Source organism: Grampus griseus, assembly GCF_964374135.1.
Source record: "Grampus griseus genome assembly, chromosome: 4".
NCBI lineage: Eukaryota > Metazoa > Chordata > Mammalia > Artiodactyla > Delphinidae > Grampus > Grampus griseus.
In genome coordinates, this window is record NC_138997.1 from 116,610,222 (window position 1) to 116,629,574 (window position 19,353).

General features: G+C 36.7%; 1 protein-coding gene across 1 annotated transcript in view; it reads right to left on the bottom strand.

Moving 5' to 3' along the window:
• ZGRF1 (zinc finger GRF-type containing 1) overlaps nucleotides 1-19,353 on the bottom strand; it is a gene marked incomplete at its 3' end in the record, with an annotated part of 70,455 nt that overhangs the window by 8,185 nt on the left and 42,917 nt on the right. The window contains exons 12-22 of the mRNA XM_082653800.1: nucleotides 17,483-17,606; nucleotides 15,011-15,663; nucleotides 14,147-14,285; nucleotides 13,466-13,650; nucleotides 11,633-11,829; nucleotides 10,291-10,430; nucleotides 8,357-8,500; nucleotides 6,966-7,080; nucleotides 5,297-5,559; nucleotides 3,442-3,601; nucleotides 98-175 (exon numbers count right to left, since the gene is read on the bottom strand). Of these exons, the coding sequence (XP_082509926.1) occupies nucleotides 98-175; nucleotides 3,442-3,601; nucleotides 5,297-5,559; nucleotides 6,966-7,080; nucleotides 8,357-8,500; nucleotides 10,291-10,430; nucleotides 11,633-11,829; nucleotides 13,466-13,650; nucleotides 14,147-14,285; nucleotides 15,011-15,663; nucleotides 17,483-17,606 (2,198 nt within the window). The remainder of the gene's footprint in view (nucleotides 1-97; nucleotides 176-3,441; nucleotides 3,602-5,296; nucleotides 5,560-6,965; nucleotides 7,081-8,356; nucleotides 8,501-10,290; nucleotides 10,431-11,632; nucleotides 11,830-13,465; nucleotides 13,651-14,146; nucleotides 14,286-15,010; nucleotides 15,664-17,482; nucleotides 17,607-19,353) is intronic.

The following is a 19,353-nucleotide window of genomic DNA, read 5'->3' on the forward strand; positions in this document are numbered from 1 at the left end:
TTCTCTAGTCTTCTTCAGAAACCAGATTTAAGGTAAGACTTAGATAAAATTATACTTCTGTGAACATTCTGTGACTTTTGAAATTTAGCGTTCTTACCTGTAAGGTAAAACTGGCTTGGCAATCTTCCTGACACTCCCAACCCTGACAAACTTTTCAAATCCAAGACTAAGAAGCCTTTAAAAAAAACAGGGTAAAATAGATTCTGATTATTTAGAAAATGGAATCTAAAAGTTTCACATATTTACATTATTAAAATTAACTTTGCATAACAGTATATTTTATATTATGTAGTTCAATGTGAAATGGCTAACCTCAAAGTAAATATAATGTAGTTGAAAGACTTTTTTATAAAATGTGTTTCAGAGAATTTAAAACAATGTATTATCTTTTTTTTTAAAGCATGCCTTTATTTTCTTTTATTTTAACTTTATTTATTTATTTTTGGCTGCATTGGGTCTTCATTGCTGTGCACGGGCCCTCCTCAGCTGCGGCGAGCAGGGGCCACTCCTTGCCGCAGTGCGCGGGCCTCTCACTGTGGTGGCCTCGCCCATAGCGGAGCACGGGCTTTAGGCGTGTGGGCTTCAGCAGTTGTGGCACGTGGGCTCAGTAGTTATGGCTCATGGGATCCAGAGCACCAGCTCAGTAGTTGTGGCCCACAGGCCCATTTGCTCCACAGCATGTGGAATCTTCCCGGACCAGGGCTTGAACCTGTATCCCCTGTATTGGTAGGCAGATTCCTAACCACTGCACCACCAGGGAAGCCCAAAAATATGTATCATCTTATGTTGAGGGCTCATGAAACGTTCATAAAATATTTATGTTAGAATTTATCACAAGTAAAATTGCCCTGGGAATTCCCTGGTGGTCCTGTGATTAGGATTTGGCTCACTGCTGTGGCCCAGGTTCAATCCCTGGTCAGGGAACTAAGATCCCAAAAGCCGCACGGCCAAAACGAAAAACAAAAACTACAAAAAAACAGGGCTTCCCTGGTGGCGCAGTGGTTGGGAGTCTACTTATTAGCTATGTGGCCTCAGCAAAATACCTGACTTGAGTTTCAGTTCCTCATCTCTAACATAAGATATTGTGCAGAGCTGTAATGAGTATTAAACAAGATAAGGTATGTTAAGAAGCTAACACTCTTTCTACTAAATCTCGATGCTAAATATATGGTAGCTATTGCTTTCCATATTATTATGTCTTTAGGAGCAACTTTGTTTTTTTGTAGTTTTTTTTTTTTTTTTTTTTTTTTGCGGTACGCAGGCCTCTCACTGTTGTGGCCTCTCCCGTTGCGGAGCACAGGCTCCGGACGCGCAGGCTCAGTGGCCATGGCTCACAGGCCTAGCCTCTCTGCGGCATGTGGGATCTTCCCGGACCGGGGCACAAACCCGTGTCCCCTGCATCGGCAGGTGGACTCTCAACCACTGCGCCACCAGGGAAGCCCTAAAGAATCTCTTCTACGTGTTTTCTGTTACTTTTCAGTAGTTAGTACTTACTCTTCTAGCTTCTTGATTTTTCTTTTCTAACAGTCTACAGTTAAATTTTAATCTTAGGCTAAGCAATCTGAAGTTCTTTGCTGTTTAGTCTCCAGGTAACTTGTCATTATCTTGAGTCAGAAAATGTCCTCAGCCACTGTTTTCGCTTACTCAGAAGAAAGAGTACACACAGGTAGAACCTTCCTGGAGGGCAATCTTGCAAAGTATATTAAGAAGCTTAAAAATGTTCATATCTTTTATTCTAGGCCTAGGACGTTTTCTTCAGTGAAGAATAAGAAATGGATACCAAGATTTATGTTTAAGGAACTTGGTTGCAATATTATTTATAATGGCAAAAATCTGGTAAGAACTTACTGATCAAAAATTGCTTATCATATAAGAAAATCATTGCATTTAATAAAGCTATGAAAAATTTTGGTTTCTAAGCTTTAATACCATAGAGAAATAATCACTGAGTAAAAAAAAGCAGGACAGGGCTTCCCTGGTGGCGCAGTGGTTGAGAGTCCGCCTGCCGATGCAGGGGACACAGGTTCGTGCCCTGGTCCGGGAAGATCCCACATGCCACAGAGCATCTGGGCCCGTGAGCTATAACCACTGAACCTGCGTGTCCGGAGCCTGTGCTCCGCAACAGGAGAGGCCACAACAGTGAGAGGCCCGCGTACCGCAAAAAAAAAAAAAAAAAAAGCAGGACCCAAAACAATATATACTGTTGAATCCTAAGTTTGGAAAACAAAATGAGTGTGTGTATATGTATTAAAAGTCTGTAAAGAAATATAATAAAATATTCTCTGTACTGTCTTGCATATTTTCTGCCATAAGCATTAACTTATATAATTATAAAAGTTAATTTTTAAAAAGTCTACACTTACAAATAACGGGTTATTTCTCCTAATCAAACTTTATCATTTGTGCGAAATTCAAATCATTAAACATTGGAATATTGGTAAAACATTACATAATACTTTCTTTGCTTTTTTTTTTTGGCCACACTGCGGCATGAAGAATCTTAGTTCCCCAACCAGGGATCAAACCCGCCCCATGCAGTGGAAGCGCCAAGTCTTAACCACTGGACCATCAAGGAAGTCCCAATTTTTAATAAAATTTACACAAAAATTTTACACCTGTAAAACAGATTGTGCTATTGCCTTCCATGAAACAGCAACAGGCTAACTTATTAGTCTGTAAGTAGGATAAAATCAAATACAAAACCTGACAATTTTGGTACAGGGATGGGATAAAGGTAAAACTAAAGGTAGATCCCTCTTATTGAACCAAAAACATAATTTAATCAAACTGTTCAGCTATTTTACTATTATTTGTTCATATAGGCAGGTGGATAAGAGAATAACCCATGACTTGGTTTTGCAATTTTAGCCTACTTCCAAGGTAACAACCCAAAGCTCCTGGGTCAGAGACAAAGGACTTTTACTTATGGCACAGGAAGCAGCATAAGCACCAACATATCTACTGTGGTTTCCCTTGGTCCCCTTGTCCTATGAGGAGACACAGAGAATCCAAATGGATGCCTGCACTGCAGTGGATTGTGTTGTAGGAAAGGAACACTGAGCTTGGGAATCCACTATTTTTATAACAAGCAGTAAGTAACCCTGCTCTTTGTCTGGGAGGGAGATACTACCTCATCAGTCAAGGTTGCTCACTGCAGACACAACCCTACGAAATGTGCTGAGTAAGAGTGGTCAGGGCCTTGCACGGTAGATTCCTCCCCCAACAATACACGTTCTGGGCTGGACTCAAATTTTTACACAAGCAACTAATAAGTTAGCCTGTTACTGTTTCATGGATGCTGGTTCTTGAGTCAGAGATAAAGGCCTTGCATGTCTGGCATACCCAGGAAAAATGTGCATGGACACTCAGGGCCTATGGTGATCTACCTCTCTCAACAATAACCTAAAACATTAGGTACTGAAATATACATGTGATACCTACCCAAGAAGTACTCTGTCAACAGCTACATTAGTAGAAGAAGAAATCAAAACTTTCCATGGTCTTGCATTTCCAACGGTAAGAGCTTCACTCTTTTCAAATAGCTGCACAAAAAACAAAATCACCACTGCCAGCAAATAACTCTTTCCTGCTCCAAAAACACCTAATTATTTTGAAAGGGAAAAAAATAAAGGCAATATCATAAATAAATTTCTGAAAAGCACAAGAAATATTTCATCCATCTCCCTCTCTCCTTCATTTAAGTAATTTATTGAAAAATATTAACTGAGTGCTCACTATGTGCTTAATTAGGACAAGGGATAAATACATAGATAATTATTCAAAAGACCTCCATATTTAATGAGACCATCGTCTACTTAGGAAGATAGACAAGCAAAGAACAATGATAAAACAATATGGTAAGTAACATTGTTGGTATCAGAGAAAGAACATCTCTCTTTGCTTTGGTGGAGTTGGGAATGCTTCCTAAAAATAAAAAGAGTAACAGAACTAAATCTTCCAGGATAAGATATCCTGTTAAAGAGAGGGTCATTCTAGGCAGAGGCATGACAAAGCACACAGCTGACAAGTATTTCCATACAGCCTATAGCAAATAGGCAAGAGATGAGGCCATCTGACAAGGTAGGCAAGGGGATAAATCACAAGAGTTCTGCTTGCTATGGCTAAAGGTTTGAATTTTATCTTAAAGACCAGGGGAAATCAACGAAGGATTTTAAGTGATGGAACTAAGTCAGATTTTTTTTTTAGAAAAACTACTTGAGGGAAAATATGAAGAAGGGTAAAACTAAAGGTAGGTCAATTAGAAAGCTGTGTGAGGTGATCATAACAATAATACATGCCAACTTTACTAAGTGCCTCCCATGTGCCAGACACCACTCTAAGCCCTTTATTTATGTTAACTCATTTAATCCTCCAAACCTATGAGACAGATGCTATTATCAAACCCCATTTTACAGGGTAGTCTCACCAACTAGGCTATATGGAGGCATGATGAAGGCTTGGATTGAGGAGGTGCAAATGAGCTGGCGAGGAGAGAATCAATATGAAAAGTGGGTACAAACAAGAAGGGACATCTCAGTGACTGATCTGACGAGGGGAGAGAAACAGAGAGATGGAGGGGTGTTAAGAAAAAGTCACTTAATCTAGGGAGAAAAATAATCTAGGATGACTCCCAAGTGTCTAGCTTGGTCAACAGAGTGGATGTGAAGCAAATCCTCAAAATAGGACGAAAAGTAGGATCAGCTTCAGGGAAAAGGTCTGTGAGAGGAAATGAGTTAAAGAGGGAACAGATTCCAGATAAAAGTAGTAGCTCTGAAGAGGAGAAAGTAAAGCTCCTTCACTGAGACAGAACCAGAAGAGTAAGAATAGGTCCATACTTAGGTAAGTTGGAAAAGGAAGGCAGGACATTGAAACGAGTTTCTATTATGACCTCCATTTCCTATTTTAGAAACAAAATCAATTTCAGAGAGAGAGAGTGGGGCAGGGGCAAGGATGGTATTATGGGAAGGATGAAGGTTTGGAATAGCTACTATGAAGGATGAAGGGTGAGCTGACTAGGAATTAATAGAGAGCAACACGTAGATGTCTAGATCAAATCTGGATACTTTGATAATGAGAGTATAATGCTACCCATTCATCAGATATGCTGCCTATTCTCCCTTTTAGGGTGGTCAGTTCTGCTCTCATCTAATAGTTTACTAAAATGGGTCCAGATTTGAAAAATGTAGAGTTATTCTGGAATCTTGTCTGACTAGGAAATTACAAGCGAGCAGATTGAGTTACAAAAGCTTATATGACAATGTATTTACTAGAACCGTTTTCTCTTCTTGCTTCTTACCATGTATGATCGTGATAGGGAGGGTATGAATTCCCGGTTCCTTCACTTCTTCACCACTTTCATGTGATGCCATCATTTGAGCTATCTGAATTAGAGCTGTAGCTTGATCCGTGTTTAACTTGTGTGCCTGAATTAACTCACTAGCTAACTGCAATGTTGCTCCTATACTGAGTAGTTCAAATTTTGTGCTGATATTCGAGAAGGCTGGTGGGATAAATTTTCTCTTATTGACTCTCTTGTTGCTCATTGTAGTTGATGAAGACCTAAGCAAATGAAAATTTTTTTAAATGAGAGGCTTTTGAAATAGGTGAGCAGACCTAGTCATAACTTAGCCTTCACTTTATAAGCATCACAGCTAACATTTTTTTGGAGACACAAATAAACATATACCCCAATTTGGAGGAGGGTGGAAGAGAATTAACATTTGTTGAAAACCTACTATGTGCTGGCATTATACTAAGCATTTTACATGTTACTTGGTGCAATCTTCACAACAGTACTAAGTAGTTAATTATCCCAAATAGAGATACAGAAATATTAACATTTTTCCCCCAAAGCACACAGCTAATAAGTCATATACTGACTTAAAGCCCATGTTCTATTAAACAAAACCGACTTAGGTAATTAATATAGTCTCCGTTTAAGGTAAAACTGCAATAAACTGGTTTTATTTCTATTAAGACTGAATTCCTGGGCTTTGCTGGTGGCGCAGTGGTTAAGAATCCACCTGCCAATGCAGGGGACAAGGGTTCGAGCCCTGGTCTGGGAAGATCCCACATGCCACGGAGCAACTAAGCCCGTGCGCCACAACTACTGAGCCTGCGCGCTAGAGCCCGCGAGCCACAACCACTGAAGCCCGCATGCCTAGAGCCCGTGCTCTGCAACAAGAGAAGCCACTGTGATGAGATGCCCACACACTGCAACAAAGAGTAGCCCCCGCTCACGCAACTAGAGAAAGCCCATGCACAGCAATGAAGACCCAAAGCAGCCAAAAATAAAATAAATAAATAAATTTTTAAAAAAATGCATTCCTTTCAAAGTAGATAAATGACATAATGGATAAGGATATTTATTTTTCTTACCTAGGACTTTATTATGGTGAAAAAAAATGAAATACCACAAGTTAGATCATAATATTACAAATTAGAAACTAGACTTTTTCTATCATTTTAGTGAATTCAATATAATGTCGCTCCCAATTTTTAAAAAAGGGGCATGGTGCTTGAGAAATTAAAAATGAGATATAGGTTATGTCAAGAATAAAATTAGTATCGATATATATATCCTGGATTCAAGCTGTAAAATGTTACATAATTTTAAATGTTTTAAATGTTAAATAATTTGTAGCATGAAAGTACAGATAAATAAATAAATAAAAACACTCAAAAGACCCTTAGGAAATTATTCCTTGACAAAGGAAAAAGATTTGCAGTAACCCTTACTAGACTCTACCACAATAAATAAACAAACAGATAGATGAATGGGTGGAAATGATGTGTATTCCCCTTTCTCTTTTGAACCACTGACAAAACAGCAACCTCATAATCACTGAAAGAAAATTAACACTTTGTTGGCAAAAATTTATGTAATGTACTTTTATTACATTTTCATATTTACAATTAGTCATCATTTTTTAATACCAATGACCCAAAGGTAAATAATGACTTACATTGTTAACAGGTATTGTGTTAGAGGTAGAGTAGCTGGATTAAAGTTGTCCTGAATATTTTTCAAAGTGGTCAGCTCTGTGCTAGCATTACAAACCAATAATGCATGGACCACTGCTGTAGACAGAATGCAGAAAATTAACATTAATGTAAATGAAATGAACCATTAGAAAAAATCTATTAAATGTACACATAACTCAGAGTTCAGCTACTGAATTAATCACACAACATAAAATAAACGCTTAAGTACATGCAGAGGTCCTTTTATCCATTAAACTACTATACTACCTGCTCATTCATACTTTATAAATTGCATAACTTAACATCAAATTTGGACTTCCATATGTCAGTTAATGAATAAGAATAACTATTTTGAGTTAGGGTGTGGTGACACTGCTTAACAGCCAGTTCGATTTAATCAGCATACATTGTACAGTAGTGTTTATGGAATTTGTTAACATTTTCTTGCATTTCTTCCTCAATTATTTTATAGGAATATATGGAAAGCAGAAAATTAGAATGCTTTTATTGGTGAGGAAACAACTGCAACAAATATGAAAATATGCATTCAAAAAATGACAAATGTTCACTTAATTAGGCTCTTATTGAACTCAAGCTGGTTGACTAGGTTTATTCAGTTCTAAAAGAAAAAAAATCAAGTTAAAAATGTCTATGAAATATTTGAAATGGGTCGTTAAATGCTGTGTCTTAATTAGATATGGACCAAATTCGACCATCAGAAATTACTCCAGAGATCAAAATGTATAGAGAAGTATACAGATTCATAGAACTGGACAGGGATTCAGCTTACTAAAGCTTCCTTTATTAAAAGAAAAGTAAGGCTCATAGCCTACTGTCTTATTGAGAATTTCTCAAGGCAGATGATAAAATAGCCTCAAATGAAAATCATACCCTCCTGCTCAACTGCTCACGAAATCTCTTGCAAAATCTACAAGACCTTCTCAATGTAAAAATAAATGATTTGTTTACTAAATGTATACTACTAGAATAATAAACCAAGAGGATTAAATAAATGAAGAACTGGAACTTGATATAAGAAATTATTTAAGGAAATTCTTATTTATATGTTTAATATTTATATTTTTAGAAATCGGGTATATACCATGTAAAATTCAACTTTAACAAAATACTTAAGTGAGGGGTCAAGATTTTATTATATTGTTAGCCCTCTAGGACTTGAGCTGCAGAAATATTTAGATATTCAACTTTCATACACATTTCAAGAATACTGTACACAATAATAGGAAGTAGAGGTGGATGCTTTTTGTTGGCTTTAATCAATCCCACACAAAGTTAGCATTCTTGCTCACAGTGCATCACATGTCTTTCATTCTTTTTTAATACAAATTAATATGGGCATAATAATACTTACTGTTACTGGGCCAATTCGAAGGGAAATAACCTTTCAAAGGTAGTAGCTCTACCTCATTGATAGATGATGGACCAAAGAAAGTACTACATGCAATAAAAGTATCCAATTCAAAGTCCAGGGTTTTTGAAACCACCCAAAGATCATCTGAAAAGACAAACACTTTTAAAGGATTCAGAACTATGCTCCATCCAAAGCTACCTTGGATTTCTTTAATGCTTAGTCCTACATTATTTCTCAAAAAAACAAACTTGGTTATTATCACCAACAAGATTCCACCCAGAGACCCAAACACATAACATTTCATTCCCATGTTTTTAACTCAATTAGTTTAATGTTTTTAAAGTTACTTTATAATTTTAAAAAAAAACTGTAAATAAAGCAAAGATAACATCTAACTCATTTTTCTCTTACAGCTACATTTGATTTTCCCAAGGTAGAATATTAGTCTAAAAAGATGCTCCACCATGTAAAGGTTTCTATGCTCAAATAAAGTTGGCAATCCATGGATAGAATACAAGTTCTCTTAACAGACTTCCACTTAACATATGTTCCAGATTAATTAACGTTCTCCTTTCTTCTCCATAGTACACTGAGCACTCATAGCTAGTAGGCTGCTTTCCAGAATATCTATGCACTATTTCTACCATCAGTGGAGTTTACAAAGAGTCAACTGCATTTGTTCTAAAACTTATTTATACTAGTTGTATTTGCTATTATAATTATATAACTTAATCACATTATTATTTGACCCATTTTGAGTATGAAGGAAAAAACTTGTTGTTTAAAGAAAACTACATTCCGGCCTTCCCTGGTGGCACAGTGGTTAAGAATCCACCTGCCAATGCAGGGGACACAGGTTCAAGCCCTGGTCCAGGAAGATCCCATATGCTGCGGAGCAACTTAAGCCTGTCTGCCACAACTACTGAGCCCATGCACCTAGAGCCTGTGCTCCGCAACAAGACAAGCCACCGCAGTGAGAAGCCCGTGCACTGCAACTAAGACCCAATGCAGCCATAAATAAATAAATGTATTTTTTTAAAAATGTAGGTAGCTATAAGGTACTAGATTTAGCTTTGCTTTGTTGATTCAAAGCAAATAACAAAAGCAAGCTAGGTTAGGATCAATGACAAGTGTAGGTCATGAAACCAAAGATAAAAATTAACCCAACTTAGGGACTTCCCTGGTGGTGTGGTGGTTAAGAATCTGCCTGCCAAGGCAGGGGACAAGGGTTCGAGCCCCGGTTCAGGAAGATCCCACATGCTGCAGAGCAAGTAAGCCCGAGCACCACAACTACTGGAGCCTGCGCACCTAGAGCCCGTGCTCCGCAACAAGAGAAGCCACCGCAATGAGAAGCCTGCGCACTGCAATGAAGACTAGCCCCTGCTCACTGCAACTAGAGAAAGCCTGTGCGCAGCAACAAAGACCAAACGCAGCCAAAAAAAGAAAAAAATTTTTAAGGATTTTATTTCCAAATATACAAAATTTGGGGTCCAAGGTTGTCATATTGTGCAGCAATGACAGAAGTATCACTAAACTCATTACATTTTCAGCTTATTTTTTTTTTTTTTTTAACATCTTTATTGGGGTATAATTGCTTTATCAGCTTATTTTTTATATTAGGTTCAGGATACAGTTCATTCAGTACACTTATGATGCCAAGAGCTTGGTGTGACTCTTTAACCAAAATTAAACAGTTTTTGGTAGCCTATAATAAAGCTTTTAAAAAAACTAAAATTTAAAATATGCTTTTTAGGGGTGGGGGGAATAAAATAAAATATGCTTTTTAGAAATGGTCTAATTTATTATACAATAATTCACAATATGTACTATGAAACTGTACTCTTAAAAATCTCTTTAATATAAAGAATTTACAGGGCTGTATGTAACTGAGATACAAGGCTAGACGCAGCCACAACATAATCAGATCAACTTACCTTTGCTGTAAGTCGAAGAACTTTCCTTCCGACTCAGCTTAAGATAAAGTTTGCTCTTAGGTTCATTATAAAATTCAGGATCTACAGTAGTAAACTTCTTTAGTTTACCATACTGTTTTCTTTGAAAATCAAACCCTTTTCTGCAAAATGAGTAAAAGACAAAAGTGAATTTGAATATTAAGGTATGATTTTTTTTTTGAGATATAACTGACATACAACATTATATTAGTTTCAGGTGTACAACATAATGATTTGATATATGTATATACTGTGAAATTATCAGCATAAGTCTGGTTAACATCCATTGCCACACAAAGTTTTTTTCTTGTGAAGAAAATGGATGAAGTTTTTATTTTTAAATAAATTGAATTTTTTAAAAAAGCACTGAAGAACTCATTGCGTGTATAAAGTTTTTTTCAAATAAAAATTTTTTCTTGTAATGAGCTCTTACTCTCTCACCAATTTTCAAATATACAGTAAAGTAATATTAACTATAGTCACTATGCTATACATTACATCTGCAGGACTTATTTATTTTATAACTGGAAGTTTGAAGGTACAAATTTTTTTAAAAAATCTTTAAAATACAGTATGAAGAGGGAAGAACCAGGGATGTGTATGTTTATATACTTTCATACATATATACACAATAAAAATACATTGTGTCAAAGGAAGAAAATAGCAAGCCTCACAGAAACATCATTAGTTTTAAAAGAGATTGAGATAGGAATAGTATCTAAAAGACAGGGTACTTCAGTTTCTATAACTGTAAAAATGGAATAATAAATTATCATATTACCATTTCTTATAAATTATGATGATTAAATGAAATAATACATGCAAAGTGCTTAGAAGAGTGCCTGGCATGTACAAACTCCCAATAAATGCTGTTATTATCAAATTACCATGCAAATGTTCATTATATTTACTTTTTGGGTAATCCAACTTTTATAAGACATGTTTCCAAAAAGTAGCATTCTATCATCCTATAAACTATGTAGTTCAGGCTTGTGAATGACCAATATGTATTATCCTGTGCTGATAAAAATTATTTTTGTGACTTGTTTGATAGGGTTTCCCTTAGAATTATGATTATATGTAAAAATGCTTAGAAAAATGGCATTCCTGCCAGTAATCCTGATATTGCTGACACTGCTCAATGTTTAGAGGGGGCCAAAAATAGCTTTAGGGAATTATTGCCATTTTATAGTCATAAAAAATGAGGTACTCTATCTTTTAGACATTCTTCCTATCTCAGTCTCTTTGAAAACTGATCATAATTCTGTGAGGTTACTATTTTCTGATATAATTAGAGGCAATTACTTGGCACCATAAAACATACCTCACCAAAAGCTGGCATTCCTCATAGAGGGGTATCTTTTGACTTCTTAAGTACAAGCCAATACTTTTTATATCATTTAAAACCATGCTAGGTAGAGATTTTTCCTGTGTTAAATATCCTGGGGTCACTTCTTCAAGCCACTTGAAAAATTTACATCGGTCAGCTCTGGGTCCATCGCAGGTATAAAAGAGACGACCCTAAGGGGAAAAAGATATTGAAACTTTAGTGAGAAAAATAATGTTTTTATTTATTTATTTATTTATTACTGTTTCTGTACTATGTTTGTCAAGACTTTTATAGACTGCTTGGCATTAATGTACTCCAATAAATTAGCCGCTATACAACTTAATCTTTTTATTAATTTAAATAATAAATTAAAACTTAAAACCACCTACTTTTCATTTTTTACTTTTTATCAAAAATTACACTATTCTGAAAACTCAATCTTATTTGAAAAATAATATTTATTGATCTCTGACTTAACATGTTCACTATAGAAAACCTGAAAGCTGCCCCAAAACAACTATAGGGAACATCTCGTGCATTTCTTTTTTTTTTTTTTAACATCTACTCTTTTTTTTTTTTTAATTTATTTATTTTTGGCTGCATTGGGTCTCTGTCACTGTGCGTGGACTCTTTCCATCTGTGGTGAGTGGGGGCTACTCTTCGCTGCAGTGTGCGGGCCCCTCATTGCGGTGGCCTCTCTTGTTGCGGAGCACCGGCTCTAGGCGCCCGGGCTTCAGGAGTTGTGCCTCGCGGGCTCTGGAGCGCAGACTCAGCAGTTGTGGCGCACAGGCCTAGCTGCTCTGCAGCATGTGGGAATCCTCCCGGACCAGGGCTCGAACCCGCGTCCCCTGCATTGGCAGGCAGACTCCCAACCACTGCGCCACCAGAGAAGCCCCTCGTGCATTTCTTTCCAGACTTTCTTCTCACTCACGTAAGTGCAAGCATGCACACACACACACAAGGATACACACATGTATATTGTTTTAATAAAACTCAGATAACAACACATTTTCTAGTCTATAACCTAACTCTTATACCCAACAACATACTATGAGCATGACAACCATGTCATCAAATAATCTTAAAAAGAAAAAAAAAACACTTTTAGTGGCTCTATAATATTTTATTCTATGGTTATAATATTTTTATGAATTCTTGCTTTTGAAAACTAAATTTAAAACCAAATTTACATACTCAACTAATGATGAAGTGGAATATGCAAGCAATGGAGGAAAGTTGTATTATTATGAGTGAAAGCACAGTCTTACGAGTACAAACCATCGGTCAATATTACAAACATTTTACTAACTTAACTTCTTCCTTAATAATGTTATCAGCAGTATAAATTAAATCAATATGCTTTTCTATTCTCCTGGCCTTATCAGTTACGTTACTCATACTAGGGATCACATAGTAGACCAGCTTTAACCTTTACTTCCTTCAGGCTCATCTCTGCATTCTCTAAGCCCTCAGGTTGGGACATATTCCCTTCTCAGTGCTCTCACTGTAATTTGGGCATATCCCTCCTACTTTATCAATTACAGTATTATATAAAATTTCCTTTTATATATCTCTCTCCATCCACTACTGTGCAACAAGTTCCTAAGCAACTTGAAGGTTGATTTTAACTCATATTTTTGTATCGTCCAATGCAAATCATCTTTCAGGAAAAATGTATTGGGAGTTTACTATATGTTAGTTACTAATGTCTCAAGCAGAAGGCTCCCAGTCAAGACTTACTCTTTAAGCTTGTTGTAAAGCAATAGGTACCTAAGCCTTTTATGAGACTTACTTGTCTCATGAAAGGAGGGGAAGAGAGAACAATACCTTATTTGGACCTTCCTTTTTAACCATGACAAGTTTTGCAGGCTGACGATGATGGCAGGATGGCACATTATTTTCTACATTTTTCAGTTTGTCTCTGTTTGATGATGTGTAAAATGATATGTCAACTTTTGAAAGAGCTCTGTGCAACCTTTGTGCCAACCCAAACAGCAATATATTTAAATGTTCTACAAAAAAATTTTTCAAGATAATTTTAAAAAATACATAGGTACAGATGAAAATTAAATACAAAATAATTTCACATTTGTATCAGATATGTATTAGCTAAATTTGAAAATAGCCTTTTGACAGAGTAAACTATAACCTAATACTAACATCCATTTTTTAAAAGTCCAGTTTTACTCTTGAACAAAACAAACTTATGCACCATACTTAAAATTTCCTACTTAATTTAACAAAACCATCTGTAACACTTCCAGTTAAAAAATTTTTTTAAACTACACCTTGAAAAAGATAATGCTGTCATTTCCCACTCAAAACTCAATTTTGAGCTGAAATTAAAATACAACTTGCTGTCAAAAACTGGATTAAATATATAGAAAATAACAAATCTCAAGTAGACAATTTAATGTAAAAATTCATAAAAGATACACTTTCTTATAGCTAAACTATTTACATTAAGTAGCAATCAATCATAATAAAATAAAAAGATAACAGTCATACCTATGAGACAAGATGTAAAAATCTGCTTATAATGAGCAGGAGACTGAAAAACAGCTGGTATGTGAATTTGCCTTTGGGGAAGATATGCAGATTTTATTTTCTGCCCATTTGGGAAGCATAGCTCGGAGTCATTTATCTCCTGAAATGGAATAATTCAAATTATTATAACAACTCCAGAAAAATACTGTTTACTAATAAGCAAATTCCATAGATATGTTAAAGGAAATAAACAAATTTTTCTTTTGATTTCCAGAATCCATGAAAACCATTTTCTAATTTTTAATGAGAAACTAAGTATAGCAAGAAAGGCTATGCCATGGCACTTTTAATGATAAATAAGACTAACTTTTCTTGTTTGCCCCTTAATAAGTTTTTAAATATTTTTGCTAGGAAAAATTTAACTGATGTGAGTGAATCATTATGTATCTCTATTTCTGGTTACAACTATAGTAAGAATTGTTCGTAACCAATGTATAATAAGATGTATCTTTACCCTAATAATGATCTGATCAGCAAAACTGAGCTGAGAGTGAAAAATGAAAACAATCATGGTAACAGTAGTAGTGGAAGTGATGGTAGAAACAGAGCTATAATTTATTAAGTATCTATTATGTGCCAGATACTGCACCAGACACTTTCAAATATATAATTTCATTTAACGTTCACAAACTCTAGGAAAGATAAGTCAAAGAAAATGTGAGTGTAGCAAGAGTTTTGGAAAACTCTAAAAAAAAACCCAAAAAAACAAAGCCATTGGCTCCGAGACTAAAATCATTGCACCTACATGATTTTGGTAATTCTTTTGTTGAAATTCAGATAACAACTACTGGAAAAAAGATGCAAAACACTGGTACATTTCCTCACCTGAAAATCTGTTACACTGCAGTTGTAGCAGGCATACTCTCTTAACACATTTTGAATTTTCTCAGTCTTAGAAGTCTGCTTTAAATTCAAAGAAAACGCTTTCTTTCTGGAAACCAAATCTTGACTGCTAAAATCCTGCTGCTGTTGCTGAAGCATGTGTTTCATGATTTGCAAACGCACAGAGTCTACAGAACTTTCATTCACAGCACCACTCTGTCCTTCACCCGTGTCACTAAAATGCATCCCAGAAATAGCCTCAGCAAAGAAGCCATCTGTTACTTTCTGATCAACTGTGTTTGGAGTAGTCAAGTTGCACTGGAGTATGTTTTGATATTTCAGCCACTTGCTTTGAGTAGATATATTATCAAAAAGTGAAACGTCCCTCGGAGTCACTTCCTTAGATTCTTTAGAGATAGAAGTTTCGCTCTGGTCCTCTGACCCAAAGCTAAAAGAAGGAACTTCTGACTCTTCACAAAAGTTGAATATGGGAGAACCAGAAGACTCTTGCCTGTCACAGTCGATCACATATGAACAAGAATCTACATCAGGTGGCCCACTGGCAGGTGGCAAAGTAATAAGTGGAACTCGGGTTCCACTTTCTAATGAAAGTCTTTGAAGGTTCTTATCCTCCAGAGAACTCGATTTTTTCATTACTAAAGAAAAAAAAAGCTAGTTAAATAAAAATGTATTACGGACATCACCCAATCTCTAGAAAACAGTGGGTATCCATACAAAAAAGCAAAAAGTACCAACATGCCTTGTACCAAAACAAACAAAAATATCACATTTCCTTTAAAAAACTTTAATGGTTTTAGTCTCCAAAAAATAAAGAAACTTTTCCAAGGTTAATAAACTTGAAATCCTTCTCTTTTTCTTTTCCCTCTTAGCTAAGAATTTCCACTCACCACCGCCCCACCAATTACTACATTATATTTACATAACACTGAAGTTTTCAAAGTATTTTACGGCCGAGAAGGGATCCATCATTCTCATTTTATAGATAAGATTGCCAACAAGGCCTAGAGGTAACATGACTACCAATTGGCAGAGTTAAGACAAGAACCCAGAACTAGTTTTTTGTTCTCAACTTTATATTCTCCAGAGACTGAAGTTCAAGGTTTACTTATCGATGCGTTGCAACTTCCTTTATGTATTTATTACATTCACAGACTAATATGTTGACCTTCAGGGTAACGAAGACTTTTAGCTTTATTTTGATATATTGTTATGTGATAAGAGTTCAACTCTGGTAAACTCATGTTATGGCAGATTTTGGCTGAGTTTTATAATTCCTTCTGTCAGCATTGTTAGTAACTGATATATTCCTGAAAATGTAAAAAGCAGTAATATTTGTTGAATAAATAATGAATAATACTGCATGGGAACTATATAAGCTTAAAGTTTTTCTCTGAAATGCTATGGTTGCCTATTTTATAATAATGTACCTTCTTGATAGAGTTTCTATTTTGTTGGGAATAAACTCTGGAGGTCACTTGGGAAGGTAGTAGAACAGCAGGTGAGTCAATGATATTTTTTTATAAACTGTTACCTTGTAATTCTAACAAGCTGATCAAGCAACACTGACAGAAAAGTTAAAACCTCATTAAATAGTAAAAGATTCGTGGTATAACTGTGTAAATCATCTACAGGCCATTGTCACCTCACTTGTTTTAGATACCCACAGCTCCCATACTGACTCTTTCCTACCTTGTTTCCTCTATCAACCACACCTACTAAACCTTCTTCAACCCAGCTACCCGGACACATTAGTTTTTATTTTTATATCATCCACCCAGGACCAAAAAATTATCTACAACTTCACCCCTCACCCAACATAACTTCAGAATCAAGGGAAGATACATGGATGAGATTACAAGAAAAGAGAGAGAAAAAGAAAAGTTAGCGAAAGGGATCCTACAGAATGTATTATACTTATCAAGAAGCAGGAAATTACTCACAGGGAAGAGTCAGAATGTATGAAAACACAGAGGCCTGAGAATGCAATTGAGGTAGCAGCAACTGAAGAGTTCCCTGATATTGCCAGGATCCCAAAGCAAAAGAGGGGAACTAAGAGGTTATGCTAAGGTCAACCATGACCAGACATTCACAATGAATCCTTTCCCTGAGAGGGGAAGGGGCTATAGAGGGGCGGGGCTCTGGAGTTACAGCTGTGAGAAGTGTTGGCAATGGTAGAAGACACTTTTAGAGGTCTGTGATGAGAAGATGAGAGAAGAAATAAGAAGGAACTAGAAAGCTGGGAGTATTGTATTTGAAAATAAGAGCCATCTCCAATAGAAAAAGTCAAAAGGGAGAGAGGGTGTAGGAAGGTTTGAGGGCGTAAGACATTGAATCTGGTTTCAAGATTATTTTTAGTTTAGTAACAATCTCTCAAATAAAAAACTTCACTTTACATGGACAGACAGATTAGAGCCATATGGTAGCAACTGTCTAAGTTGAGAAAGTGAAAATCACCAGGTAAAGTTCTTGCTTTCAGGGACTCCTCAGAGAATTCCAGTATGAAGTCTTCATCTCTTGAGTTCAAAGGTAAAGTAGAAACAGGGCTTAATGTGGAGATCTTTTGTTCTGGTGATGTCACCTATCCAGAAAGAAGAGACAAAACTACAGATCAAAATCTTTTCCCCTATAGTTTGAATGAATTCTAATAACTATTGTAAAAATAATGCTTTCAAGCACATTGTGTAGAGCTATAGTGGGGCAAAGCTTCCTCCAAAAGGGGCAGGACAGAATAAACTCACTAAAATAAACAAGAATAATAGAAAGTGAAATACAGAACATAAAACCTGTTGGATTTACTTGAAATGGGTCAGATTCTGATTTGGATTGATCTGGGTTACGGGGATTTGGTTGTGAAGATCAGTTTCCAGTCTAAGGGTCTCAGGCTTAATCAGATCTTATGTTTGGAGCTGTGAAGGTAAAACTTCCTGAAAACCCAAGGACAGCTTTCTCTTAGGTCCTCAGGTCTAGGAGGACTTTTTTGATATATTCCACATCTGAACAGTCATATTATTCTCTATGTTATTCTCCTTAGAACAGTATTTAATTTTGTTGCTGCTTCCAGAAATTAATCACCCTAAAAATCTAATACTAATTGAACAGACAAAACTGGGGCTTGGGCCTCACAGGCAGCTGGAATTAGGGCTTCCACTGCTGTCACTAACTCCGTCTCTTTCTCTGAAAGTCTGCTTCTCTCTCTTTCCCTGTAGACCAGATTCCTCCACATGGCAGGAAGCACAGCCCACTGAAAACTTCCTAAACTTTCCACCATTAACCACTGTAGCAGACGCTGCTGCTGTCCTGGCCATGTCTCCTTGGCCCATCTATGAGGTCATCTACAGTTGGGGAATTGCTCCCCTACCTGTCCCAGGCTTCCTACCTCTAGCATCTGCATCATTCTGCCTGAGGACAGCGGCTGGGGGAGCGCGCTGGGACAGCAGGTAGGGCAGACCAGAAGTGCCAGGTGGTTAATATGCCCAGGAGTAATCTTCAGCCAAAGAGCGGTGGGAATTGGTGCATAAATACCTTACTTTCCTCATTCTTTGGGAGGACAATTCTGAGTTTTGTTTTATAGGTCTCTTAGAGGGTTCCCAGCTGGACTCAACACCTTTTATTATTGCTTTCTTCCTTTCCCTGTCCCCCAGTGTGACTGTATTTGGAGACAGGGCCTTTAAGAGGTAATAAAGGCTAAATGAGGTCATGAGAGTGGTGCCCTAATCTGACAGAATTAGCGTCCTTATAACAAGAGAGTTCTCACTCGCTGTGCTCTCTCTTGCTCTCTCTCTCTCTCCATGTGCACATACCAAGGAAGGACATGTGAGGACATAGTGAGAGGGCATAGTGAAAAGTAGCCATCTGTAAGCCAGGAATAGAGTTCTCACCAGAAACTTGATCTTGAACTTCTACCTTCCAGAACTGTTACAAAATAAATTTCTGTTGTTTAAGCCACTTATCCTGTGGTATTTTGTTACAGCAACCCTAGCCAACTAATAGAGTCCTGCATCTTACTCCACTCAGTAAAGCCCACCTCAGTCCACGCTGTTAAGTCAAAATAGCCAGGAGTCTTTCTCCTGCCCTTCCTTCATCCTACTCTCTACATCCAATCCAGCAACATCCATGCTTCTAACTCAAAAATTTATCTTAAATCTATTTATCAACTGCTCTACACTTTCACTGCCACAATCTCTATTTCAAGTCACTATCGTCTACGGCTCCTCTTGACTGGTTCCCTGGCTTCCACCACAGTGCCCATCCCATGCATCTTCCACCCAGCAGCCAGCAAGATCTCTTAAAAATGTAAATGTAATGGGTGTTCTGCTGAAAACCCT